General features: G+C 40.9%; 1 protein-coding gene across 5 annotated transcripts in view; it reads left to right on the forward strand.

The window, feature by feature from the left end:
- TPX2 (TPX2 microtubule nucleation factor) overlaps positions 1–8,481 on the forward strand; it is a 56,929-nt gene extending 48,448 nt beyond the window's left edge. For 4 of the 5 annotated variants that reach the window (XM_061437191.1, XM_061437194.1, XM_061437192.1 and 1 more), the window contains 5 exons: positions 225–401; positions 1,008–1,154; positions 2,636–2,747; positions 3,352–3,539; positions 5,416–8,481. In XM_061437191.1, the coding sequence (XP_061293175.1) occupies positions 225–401; positions 1,008–1,154; positions 2,636–2,747; positions 3,352–3,539; positions 5,416–5,526 (735 nt within the window). In that variant the 3' untranslated portion in view covers positions 5,527–8,481. The remainder of the gene's footprint in view (positions 1–224; positions 402–1,007; positions 1,155–2,635; positions 2,748–3,351; positions 3,540–5,415) is intronic. The other variant, XM_061437193.1, reaches the window with a different exon arrangement.
- The last annotated feature ends 4,648 nt before the right edge of the window (positions 8,482–13,129 follow it).

The following is a 13,129-nucleotide window of genomic DNA, read 5'->3' on the forward strand; positions in this document are numbered from 1 at the left end:
TTTGTGAAAATGCTTTCACGTTGATCGTACCCCTGTGAGTTAATAAATGACTTAGGTTGGTGCGTTGGTAGGTATCCCTCTTTGATAGAAAAGGAAGCTAAGACACCTGAGAGGTTGAGTGACTTGCCTTAATGACTTCTTTCATATATTGTCTTCTGACTTCACATTCAGAGGAGGCGAGAGAGTGAGAAATCTTGTCTCTAAACTGCAATTTTTTCCCTTAGGAAGAGGAGGAGCCAGTAATGATAAGAGCTCAACCTGTGCCATATTTTGGAATGCCTTTTAAGCCCCAGATCCCAGTGGGGAGAACTGTGGAAGTATGCCCTTTTTCTTTTGATTCCCGGGACAAAGAACGTCAGTTACAGAAAGAGAAGAAAATAAAAGAACTCCAGAAAGGAGAGGTGGGTGTTCCATTTCTATAAGTAGCATAATATTAATACTAGTCTTTAATCCCTCAAAGGTAATCTTTTATCTTGCACTTTTTAAAAAGTATATTTATTTGGCTGCATCAGGTCTTAGTTGCACCTTGCGAGATCTTCATCGCAGCACATGGACTCTCTAGTTGTGGGTCATGGGCCCCAGAGCATGTGGGCTCTCTAGTTGCCCCATGACATGTTAGTTCCCTGTGTTTCCTGCAGGGAAGGCAGTTCTTAACCACTGGACCACCAGGGAACTTCCTTATGTTGTACTTTTAACTGTATAATCACTAACTTCCTTTGATTCCTCTAAGAACCTTATGAAGTATAAACAGGGCAAGTAATTTAAATAACCATTCTGGAAGTTAAGCACAAGGAAGTTAAGTGACTTGCCCAGGATCATGCTGGTAGTTATTGGCAAAATTGGGAGGAAAACCTCAATTTCCTTTTGAGCTTATTAGTTTTCTGTACCATGCTGGTTTGAAAAACTTGCCTTTCATATTTTTCAGATTCATCCAAATATTCTGGAGCAGCTGTGGCTTTCTGACTAGAAAGGCCTTATCTTAAATCTTACATTTTCTTTTCTATTAGGTGCCCAAGTTCAAGGCACATCCTTTGCCTCACTTTGACACCATTAACCTGCCAGAAAAGAAGGTGAAGAATACCACCCAGGTTGAGCCATTCTGCTTGGAGACAGACAGAAGAGGTGCCCTGAAGGCACAGACTTGGAAGCACCAGGTGGGGATGGGGAGAGCAGTTAAAATGTGAATTGCTTGACTGTTGGTTTGTTGCAGTAGGTAGACCCGCTACACCAGGCTTCATCTGGGAACTAACATACCAGATTGTTTTAGGGACTCTTACTGTAGTCAGGGGTCAGAAAACTTTTTCTATAAAATACCATATATTAAGTATTATAGATTGTATCGGTTACATATGGTCTCTGTCACATGTTGTGTGTTTCAACTCTTTAAAAATATAAAGACCATCTTTAGCCTAAGGGCTGTACAAAAAGACATTGCAAGCTGGATTTGGTCTATAAGCTTAAGTTTGTAAGTGATCATCTGGAGAATGTGAGAGCTGATAGACTCTTTTTGTGACAGGAGATTCTTAAAGATCTCATTTATTTCATCTACTAGACCTGCTCATTAAATATTCACTTTTTTCTGTTGGTGCTTTAATAAGCAACTATGTGATAAAAATAAATTCTCAATAGAGTATGTTTTCTCAACACACTGTGTGCTATTTGCTCTTTATAGATGATAGGTGATTTAAAACAGTTAATCGGTTGTTGGCTGGTTTAGTTGGGATCTAATTCTGCCTTGTCTGGAAAAAAAATCTGAATCCCTAAGTTTGTCAGTATTAATATTATCTCTTATTTTGGAATCTGTCCAAAAGGGGCTCAGGCTTGATCTTTATAGAAAGTCACCACTGTTGAAGCCCAAGAGATATGATTGACTACGTTACTAAATCTAGGCCCCTTGTTGGCACTGTTCTCTAGGAGAACTTAGGACTGTTGCTTTGAAAGCAGTCATGACATAGAATGTGGGGGGTATTTTCCAAAATAAAAAGATTTTTTTAAGTTTTTCAGACTTATATAAAAGAAAGAATAGTATAATGAACTTCCATGAACCTGGCACCGTGTTTTCTAGTGCTCAAAACATGGAAAATCTTACTTCATCTAACTTTCTACCTACTCATCTCTATACTGGATATTTCTGCCTACACAAGATTATTTTGAAGCAAATCCTAGGTGCTATCTCATTTTATTCAAAAATACTTCAATGTGTAACTTTAAAATGCAAGGATTAAAAGAATTTCATAACTCCAGTGCTATTATCACACTTAAAAAGATTAATAGTAATTTCTTAATAGTGACAAATAGCATTCATATATCCCCTATCTCTCATTTTTAAAACAGTTGAATTGTTCAAATCAGGATCAAGAAAAGGTCCATATTTTATATTGGTTTGATAAATCTCTAAATCCCTTTTCACCTATAGGCTGCTCTATGTGCATTTTGTATGTTGAATAAATGGGATTGTTTGTCCTATCTAGGTTTTACAATCTGGATTTAGGTCATTGTGTTCCCATGGTATTGATTAATAATCACCTGGTGTCTTTATAGATGAAACAGTTCAGAAACATTCGAACTTGAGTAATTGAGGTGGTAGTTATGGAGAGTTGGTGGTTGCTTGGCTGACAGATTTTCTTTCTTACAGCTGGACGAAGAACTAAAACAGCAGAAAGAAGCAGCTTGTTTCAAGGCTCGTCCAAACACTGTCGTCTCCCAGGAGCCCTTTGTTCCTAAGCGAGAGAAAAAATCCGTTATCGGTAGTATTTTATGTGTTCTTGAGGGATTGGGGAAGAATTGTGAGACTTCCTAGAACTGAGTTGTGTCAGTACAGTGCTGTGTCAACCAGAAGCATTTGCGTGTAGAGATCTAGCGTTTCTTCCTTAGATCTTTGTTGAATGTAGCAGAACAGCGTCTGGATGGAGGCAGCTGGCATTTCAACAATTTTACTTCCCAGCTCAAAGAGTAGCAAGTAAGGAGGGAAGAGCCAGGACTTCTTTCTGGACTTCACCCTAAAGCTAGTCTTAGATAGAAGACATTTGATTCCTTTAAGAACTGAGCTGCGTTTCTAGTACAGTGGGATTCTTCTCCTAAATCTGTCTCACAGTCACTATGTAGTTTTGAGCAAGCCACTATCTGTATGGGTCTTGCTTTTCTTCTAAGTAGATGATTTATAGGGGTCCTTACAACCCTGAAAACTTGAGGACTTTTTGTATGTGGCACGCTTCACCTTTCTCCCCCTTGGGCCTCCTTTGAGCTCCGCCTTTCTGTTGCCACGCATCTCTGTACACTTGCTGGGTCTGTGGGGCTAGGGTTCCGCAAGTTATGCTTGTGCACCAATATTTTCTCTGTTTCTGTACTCAGAGGGCCTTTCTGGTTCTCTAGTTCAGGAACCTTTTCAGCTGGCGACAGAGAAGAGAGCCAAGGAGCGGCAGGAGCTGGAGAAAAGAATGGCTGAGGTGGAGGCCCTGAAAGCCCAGCAGCTAGAGGAAGCCAGGCAGCAGGAGGAAGAGCAGCAGAAGGAGGAGTTGGCCAGACTACGAAAAGAACTGGTAACTGGGCAGCCTACATACTGACTAACCCACGACTGCATCTGTTTTGTTTATCTGTACCTTGCCTTGTTCCAGAGGGATCTAAGGCAGCCTCCAAGGATGCATCGAAGATGAGAAGTCACACAAACCAAGGGTGGTGACAAAGTTGACAAGTCAACGAGGCTGAAGATGTGTATATTGTGATCCATGGATCTCCTAAGTTTATACCATAATTTTGGCCCTTTATGGGAACCAACCTGTCAGCTGCAAAACTTACCATGGTCGAGAGATGTACATTTATCTTTGATCCTAGATTCAGTCAGAATTTCTTCCTGAAGAGAACATCACATGCTATGCCAGTGCACAGTAACACATTTGTAGGACTTTAAAAAATACATACTTTTGGTTGTGCTGGGTCTTCATTGCTGTGTGCAGGCTTCTTATCATGGCGGCATCTCTTGTTGCAGAGCATGGGCTCTAGGCCCATGGGCTTCAGTAGTTGTGCTCCACAGTATGTGGAATCTTCCCAGACCAGGGATCAAACCCGTGTCCCCTGCATTGGCAGGGGGACTTCTATCCACTATACCACCAAGGAAGTCCCAGGACTCTTTATTTAACTTATTTTTATTATTGCCTTAAGGCTTAAGGAATAATAAGGAAACCAGTGTGTTTTACAATTAGAATATGTAGGTAAGGAAGGGCATGGGAATTGTGTGACAAGTGTATTTTCATTTTCCTCATAATACTTGATTCAGATTCCTTGGAGTTATAGTGCATATCAGTCCAGGTGACGTTCCATGCTATCACTAGATAATGACTTAAATATTAGTTATCCAAAAAGAAAGCTTAATTCACCTTAAGGACCCTTTCACTAAAACAGTAGCAAGTCACATGAACTGCGTTAATGAGGAACATTTTAGATGGAACTTCAAATGCTTAGTGTAATAAAAGGATGACTGTGGAAATACATGTTATTGAGATTCTGTCGAAAATAGCTAAGCCAGCAGTTGATATAGCTGTTGGTAGAGGTGACAATGCCAAGGAGGACTCTAGAGAGTCCAAACTATTAAAGGGAATAGCTTCTTGACAAAACCAAGCTACCATGTGCTGATTAGATGAAAAAATACATAGATACAATCCTCAGTCCAGATACACTCAGAAAGCTAGCCTCAAATGTTTTGACTTTTCTTCATTGCTTGAGTCCTGCCTCTTGTGTTTATCCATATTGTAGAGCTCTTTAGTAATCTGGTTTGATTCAGGGTTAAGAACCGATGGGACCATGCCTTCTCCCAGCAACACTTCCTGGTTTTTTGTTTGCTTGTTTGTTTGCTTTAAAGTCCATACTTTAGGTGAATATTAAGACTCAGTAAGCTTAAGATTGTACTCTGACAGATTGTTAAGGTGTAACTCTCCTCTGATGTAATTGAGTACACCCCCATTATACCCCAGTACTGAACAGTCAGACTGGAGATAGGTGCACTCTGAGGAGTCCAGCAAGACCAGAATAGAAATCTACTTGTGGGACGTCCCTGGTGGTCCAGTGCCCTCCAGTGCGGGGGGTGAGGGGTCAGTTCCTGGTTGGGGAGCTAAGATCCGGCATGCCTCATGGCCAAAAAACCAGAGCATGAAAAACAGAAGCAACATTGTAACAAATTCAAAAAATGGTCCACATTAAAAAAAAAAAAAAAAAACACTTTAGAATAATAGAAATGAAATCTACTTGGGCTCCAGAGCTCTTAATGCTTTGCTGCTAGACTGTGTTGCCTTTTTCCCCCTTCTCCTAATTAGTGACTGGGATGTGCAATACTATACAAAAATGTCCTCAAGAAAAATAAAAACACCTGTAAGTATAGTTCTCTAACCTTCTTATCAATGGGAATTACATTTTTCTCTGCAGGTGCACAAAGCAAATCCAATACGAAGATACCAGGGTGTGGAAGTCAAGTCCAGTGACCAGCCCCTGACCGTGCCCGTCTCACCCAAGTTCTCTACCCGATTCCACTGCTAAACTTGGCTTTGAGCTGCAGACACCATCTGGGAACCTGAGCTGCTTTTTCCATCAAACCAGGAGCCACCTTTGTCCTGGGGGCATAGAGAGAATCCATTTCTCCAAGGTTTTTTCCTACCCATGCCTTACAGAGCATGCCTGACAAGTGTGGACTCCCGATTTCATTGAGAGTTGTTTTCCTGTATTATTGTGGCTAATAATGAGACTCAACTCGTGTATGTCTCAACCAGACTCTTTGGAACCATCAGTATGATGGTTGACCTTCAGTATGGACCTTAATTCTGACTAGAATTTAAGCCTCTGTATCAGCGCAGTGTAATTTCTATTGCCCTTATCCCACCTCTCTTTTTCTATTTTAATCATAAAATAAACATAGTTAAATACTGATAGATTTAAGTCATGGATTAAATGGAACCATCAGATTCTTCTTCTCTGTGCAAAATGAAGTTAGAGTTAAGGAGCCCATCACTGTGAGTGGGGAGGCCTCATGAACTGCCTGACGAGGAAGAGACTTGACTGACCAGAACCTCAAAGCGGCCATCAGCCGGCTTCAGGCAGGTCTGCTATTCAGGCAAATTCTTCCCTTGTTGGTGCCTATGATAACGGAACGCTGAGCAGTACATGTGTTAAGTCTTCCAGTGACCTGGACTGGAATAAAATTTGTTTTTCCCCTCCCTCCCCCCAGCCCCAATTTTTTGTTATTTGATGTTTCTACATCTGTTGAGCCCCTTTAGAGGTCACATCTTATTGGGGAAGTGGCTACTTTGAGACAAGAGTCCAGGAGCTTTTAAAAGTATAGGCTCTGTCCTTAAAGGAAAGTGCTCTTTTCTGTCCTGTGTCAGAATCCTTCCATTGTTTGAACTCCCTCCTAGGAACGACTCTGGAAAACTGTTATTCCTTCAAAACGGACTGTGCCTTCTTCTCCAAATGTGTTTTTTCTCATCTGGTAAACTCTTCCTTATGAAATCTTTCTCATAAATCTTTCCTTGACCATGTGGTCTCATCCGGTAAGGATGATAACTTACTTCTTTGTGCCTCCCAGATGTTTCTTAATGTATATATCTCTAGTAGAACAGGTAAACCACTGAGTTTCTTGGACTTGTTTACAAACTAGTAGAGATGTAGATAACTAAAATTGTTATTTCTTGAAGATAAAAATTAGGGTAATCATATCCATGGTCCTTGTATTCTGTTGGCACAGAATTTGCTAGGTTCATGTGAAATAGTTTATTTTCTTTTAGACTTGATATCGTTTATGAACTCTTACTCTGTACCAGTCTTAATTCTGTGCCATGAGTTAAAGGCTGTATCCATATTCTGCCGAGGCCAGTCAGTCCTAAGCGGTATATATGATGTTGGATCTATTTTATATTCCTTTTGTTTATTCATTCGGTGAGCATTATTTACAGTCCATTGCAGATTTAGTGATGGGCAGCAAAGCGACATGTGATTTGCAGATCCCTGCATCTCCTAAAGGCCCACAGGCTGATACAAAGGGCAGTTCTTTTGCTTATTTCCTAGAGATATGTGGTGTATAGTTCCATAACAACTTGTGTAGTTGCTTTACAAAAGATTGATTTGGTGCTAGTTATACATATGTTGGCATTGTTCTAGTCTCTGGGCATATAAGCAATGAACAGAAATAGAAGACCTTGACTTTATGGAGATTACCTTTTAGAAGGGAGACAGACAATAAACAAGTAACTGTCCTCTTCTGTCAGGTGATAAATGTTTCTCTGACTGACTGCTGTGTGGAAAATAGACTGAGATGGGGATCTGAGGGGCATGTGAGATTGAACAGGAAGGAAAGGAAGTTCTTGCTGTTGTCCAGGTGAGACTGGTAGTGGCTTGGGCTAGAGCGGTAGCAGTGGAGGTGATGAGAAACTGTTGGATTCTGAATGGATTTTGAAGCTGTAACTGACAAGACTTGCTGACTGACTGGACTTGGAGAGGGAGAGAGGGTAGAGAAGGGCATTCAGGTATCAGCCTGAAACAGAGATAGAGTTCTCCAGGCCTTGTGCTGTGAAAAATCAGGTCTACCCCAGTCCTTGTGTCTCTTGTGGATTCTCAGGGGGTGAGGAGGACTTCCATTTGTTTCTTGTCACCTCGCTGGTTTTTCTACCTCTGTTCATATATTGGTCCCCTGTCTGTGTGTGTTCTTTTCGACTTTTCTCCTTCCCGTGTATCAGCAGTTCTCTTAACAGTTCGCTATCATTCGTAGAGTACCATCTAAAACCATTTTTTCATATATTTTGTCCATTTATTGTTTCAGTTTCAGATAGAAGAATAAATCTGGCCCTCAAGTTGAGAATTTTAGAGTGTTATCAAGAATTGTGGACCTATGGGATTTTTCACCCCATTTGCTCCAGCCTGGATTACCCCCTGTGAACATAACCCACATCAGGGTGGTAATGTGTGACAGCCTTAGAGACAACAAGGAGGGATTATATTACTTCAGAGCAAATAGCTTTTCAAATTAAGATGGCCTTGCTTCCCAGAATTTCTGGGTGGCTGTCTATCTCTATCTCTTCTCTGTCTAGTATTGAATCCTTTCTTTTGGACCACCTCATGTGACCTTCATTTTTCTAGTAAAGGCTTCCATTTTCCCTGAGAGTCAAACTGCTTTTATTTTACAGAGAAATTCGGGTTCTATTTTATCCTTCAAGACTTGTCCAAGAGGGAGCTTTGCTTTTAATACTCAAGCTACCCTGGAATTTTCCTAAACAAAGAACTGGACCTCTAATAGGAATGTACTGAATTCTTCTGAGAAATCTGGTGGCCATACTTGGCTTGGCAATTTTGTAAAACTCGTAGCCCATGTGTACATGCAGATTATTGGAATTCCCACACCTTCTGGGAAGGACTCTCGTTTTCAGTGTTGTTTTGACTTAGTCATGGTTCTCCATTTACATAGTGTTTTATACTAATTAATACAAAATTATTGTTCACTCTTAATTTGATCATTTTGTCCTTGTGTAATTGCTTTATTGCCATTTTGACTCCTGTTTCATTCCTTACCAGTTCTTTTCCACAGAATTTTGTCCTTGGAAAGTGGAGCTTAAGTGGTAGACAGGCTGCGGTGGCATTTGCTCCAGCATTTAATAGAGATAAGTCTAGTACACAAATAGACGTCATACAAGATAGGATGTGACTGAGTAACAGGAGACAGAAAAAATGCTGCAGGAATTTAGAAATTCTTGTTTGAGGTGAGATTGCCGTCCTTAAAGATGTCTCTTTTTTAAGTAAAAATTATGAAAGTAGCACAGTCATCCCTCAGTATCCACAAGGGATGGGTCCCAGGACCTGTGGTACCAAAGTCCACAGATGCTCAAGTCTCATATGAAGTGGGTGTAACCTATGTGCAGCCTCCCATGTACTTGAAATCATCCCTAGATTACTTACAGTACCTAATACAATGTAAGTGGTTGTAAATACAATGTAAATGGTATGTAAAAAGTTGTCTCTATACAGCAAATTCAAGTTTTGTTTTCTGGAAATTTTTTTTTTTTTTTTTTATTTTTGATCTGTGATTGGTTGACTCTGCAGATATGGAGCCTGTAGTTACAGAGGGCTGACTGGACTGTCTTTTGGAAACAAAAAGGTACAAACTGTGTGAAGCATGACAGTCTCCCTCACTGTCCCTCCTCCCGCTCCCCGAGAGTTACCCATTATTAACAGGTGTGTATTCTTCCAGAATGTTTTTTATATACACACACAGTCACAGAGCATTTTTTTAATAATAAGGTGATAGCATTATGCATTTGCCTTTAATTTATTCTTTGAAGGTCACATTAATCAAAATTCAAAAGCTGCGAAAGTGTTTAGTTCCCCACTCCAGGTATAGGTGGTACTCCAGGTTTGTTTCCTTGCAGAGATGGCTTCAGCATGGATGTATTCCTACCTGCTCTCTCTTATTTTTCCACACATAGTATCATAATTTACACTGTGCACCTTGCTCTTCTCATATGTATCTTGCATTGGGTGATGTGACTACCTTGGGCATTGTGCTAGCTTTCTCCCTGGCGAAAGTATGAACCTTCTTAGGAGAATCTAGTGTGATGAGGAGGCACACCTGGAGTGGGGTCTAGTTCTGTGTGACATCCTGGCCAAGTGACCTGATGTCCCAAGGGCTTGAGGTCAGGTCAGCAACACTTGCCCTTTTAGCTCTTCATGGCTTCGCTGAAACCTTGACGGCTTATTGGCCTGAGTATCTGGTTAAACCTGTGTATCCTCTCTGGTAAATCTTGATATACTTCCTTTTCAGTTCCCTTCTGAGTCTTGCCTGCTGGGGAAGTTCCTCATTGCTGAGAGTAGCAGTTAAAAAAGCTGTCAGACACGTGGCTGGGCTCCTGTTTCTGCACAGGCAGGCTGAGTAACAACTTGGTGGTGTGGATCCAGGTAGAAACTGGCCAGCGTTCTGAATCTGCCTTGCAGCCTGCTGGGATGCTCAGTTTAGACAACATATAAAGTTTCCTGGCTACAGGACAAACCCAGGCCTATGGAAAGAGCAGGAAGGTTAAAGTGTGTGGTACTTTGAGCAGTGACGAGGGCGTAACCAGGGAGCTGACGTGTTTGCTTCAATGCCAAGAATTCCAGGACAATTTGTTATTCAACCAAAGCCTGTGTAGTTGCTACAAAAAAGAAGCCTGGGGACATATCTTTTCCTTGTTTTTGTCTTCCTGCATATCCATTCTGTTCTCTAGTGCTATGGTAAAGATTGCTGACATCAAAAACAATGTCTGATGCTGTTTGCTGTTCTCTTTCTTGCAAGAGAATAAGAGGCAGGGCTCTGGTCAAAACATGGCTCTTATGTGCTGAAAGTATCAGCTTCTTGAAAGGGCTTGACAAATGCTAACACACTCCAAGAAACCACGGTTGGAAGGGCTTAGGAAAATCCTAAATTTTATCAGGAATTATTTTGCCAGATTAAGCCTAGCCTGAGGGCATCAATTACCTTCTTTCTTTTTCTTAAAATTTTATTAAATGAGAAATAAAAACTGACCTGTCTGATGTGCCAAAACCCAAGTAGTTATGGGACTAGTATCCCAGAACCTCACAGGCAGGTGTGTGAACGGGTTAAGAATTGTTCATCAGCTTGTTTCAGCACTGGTAGTATTCTGGAGAAGGAAATGGCATCCCACTCCAGTATTTTTGCCTGGAGAATTTGTGGACAGAGGAGCCTGGCAGGCTACAGTCTATGGGGTCCAAGAGTCGGACACAGCTAAGTGACTAAGCACACACACACTGTTCTCAGGGCTTCTTCAGGAGCCAAGGTGGGTGTTTTTCAGTAGGTCAAATATATAGTCAGTGGTTATAAATTGTTATTTGAAAAGCATTTTGGGGCAGCATTATCAAGTTTGCTGGTAAGGAGCGATGAAAAGCCTGAATCTGACCTGACACTGACAAACTCCACTCACAGTGTTCCAGTGTACTCTCTTATTTACTCTTTGAATTTGCTCTATGCAAAAATCTCAACTGGGTTTTGCAGTGTTTTTAAAATTGGGATTTATTGTTAATTATATACAGTTCAGAAAATACCTGGTAATGGCAGAAGAAAAAAATCCGTGATCCCATCACCTATGTTCAACACTGGTGTTTCTATGTATAATCTTCTCTTACAAAAATTTTTTTCTACATTGTAGTGGTTTTCTGTTTATATGTATTTTTTGTATTCTGATTTTTTTTTCAGCGTAGCTCAAATATTTTTCCTGTATTACTGCATACTCTATAAATACCAATCGTAATAGCAGCATGCTGTTCCATTGTCTTGAGTTTACTTCTCCCCATTGAAAATGTTTGTTTTGCAAAAGATTTTTCTAGGCTATTTATAAGACAGATTTCTCTGTCCCCCTAATGTATTATATCTGTCTCTAAAATTTAAATGGCTGTTTCAAACCACTTAGTCTTTGTAATTAAAATGTTCAAAGGAAATATAAGTCTCTCCCAAAAGCATAGTTAATGACATCATTCTGGCACACACGTTTGCAAATTGGAAAGCTCCTTTTGGCTGACATGTCCATGTTACTGGCCCTGGTGCCAGTGAAAAAGTTTATTGGCCCTTAGCAAAGCCTTTCTCAAGAGAATTCTAGTTATGCTATTTTAAAGTTTTGGAACTCTGTGTCTTAAGACAGATTTACCCAGTAGATTGTCTCAAAGCTGTTGAGATTTGTCTTAGGACCGCCTTTGTCTTTCTTAACTAGCTGGGCTATGAGGTGTCTTTTAGGAAGAGTAGAGGCAGGGAATATAATCTCTCTTCTGGCACAGGCACTCTGGGTGACCTTTAAAAAGGCATTCTGCTTTTCTGGACCTCAGTTTCCACATTACTTCAGTTTCCATATCGTCAAAGACGAGATTGAATTAGAAAGAAAAATAAGGTTCTTCCCAGCTTGAATATTTTCAGATTTTTTTCCTAGGCAATTTGTTTTAATCACAATAGCCCTGCTTTCACATTTACATTTTTCTATAGTCAGCTGCTCAGTCACTGCAAGAGGGCTCTTCTAGCAAGCTCCCTGCCCCTAGATTTCATTTGGACTTGAGTGAAGTATGTTGGAGACCAGTGCACTAACTCGTTGAGGACTTTCCAAGGGTTGTTCTGGAAGCGGAAATCTAGCCCAGATCACACCAGGGGACTAATCTCTGAATAATGTCCTCTGACACACACACATATTTTCTGATGTTTCTCTTGACCTTGGAACTGGTTAGAGACAGCACAGAATGCTCAATGAATTCTAACAGACTACAACAAGGAAGTCCCTCCCACCCTTGGCTTTTCCAAGACGTAAGCTTCTTGAATTGTTAGAGGCAGTTTAAGGATATCACCTTGCCTTGCTGCTCTTCTATTTCTCTCTGCTGCAATTCAGTTTTTATAATGTTTGTGATCAAAGGGACCTTGGATGGATTTGAGATAATTGTCACAGAATTCTGGAGGAGTACAAAATTGTTTAGTGGAGTGAATCCTAGATTGGGGATTGGGAGAACAGCTTCTGGTTTTGTGGTCTTAAGCGTATCATTTGCATTTTGTGGGTCTCAATTCTCCATCTTAGAAGTTTAAAACAGTGTTTCTAGAAAGGACCTCTTCTCCGGCTCCATGAATGAGAATTTGCTCCTAGCTAGAAAATGACCAGAAAGCACTCTGGGCCATCGTAGTGACTGGCACATTGGGCACTCATTCATCCCTGTGTTGGCCAGCGTGATTCAGTGTGACCCTGCTTGAGTTGTATATTCAATATTAATTGTCAGTATGTGTCACCAGAGGCCCCTGCAGTTTACCTGAAGCTAGCAGCCTGACAGGACAGGGCCAGCAGCTACTAGTCAGCCATAAGCAAGAGAGGCAAGGAAGTTTAGTCGAGCTTGTAGAATCCCATTCTCACTGGTTCGGAGGTTGATGTCTATACTGTAGCCTCTGTGACTCTTACTTGCACATGAGCCATTTTCTCTCTTGTAATTTGTTACTACAATTATAGAAAACTAATACGTGAAGCAACATAGCAGGTAGGAGTTGGGAGGGGTTGTTAGTATCTTCCCACCTTCACTAAACAACTTTTTGTTCATTTCCCTAGCTATATCTGGTGGGCTGCCGTCTCAGGTCGCACAGAGTCGGACA

Source organism: Bos javanicus, chromosome 13, assembly GCF_032452875.1.
Source record: "Bos javanicus breed banteng chromosome 13, ARS-OSU_banteng_1.0, whole genome shotgun sequence".
Taxonomy (NCBI): domain Eukaryota; kingdom Metazoa; phylum Chordata; class Mammalia; order Artiodactyla; family Bovidae; genus Bos; species Bos javanicus.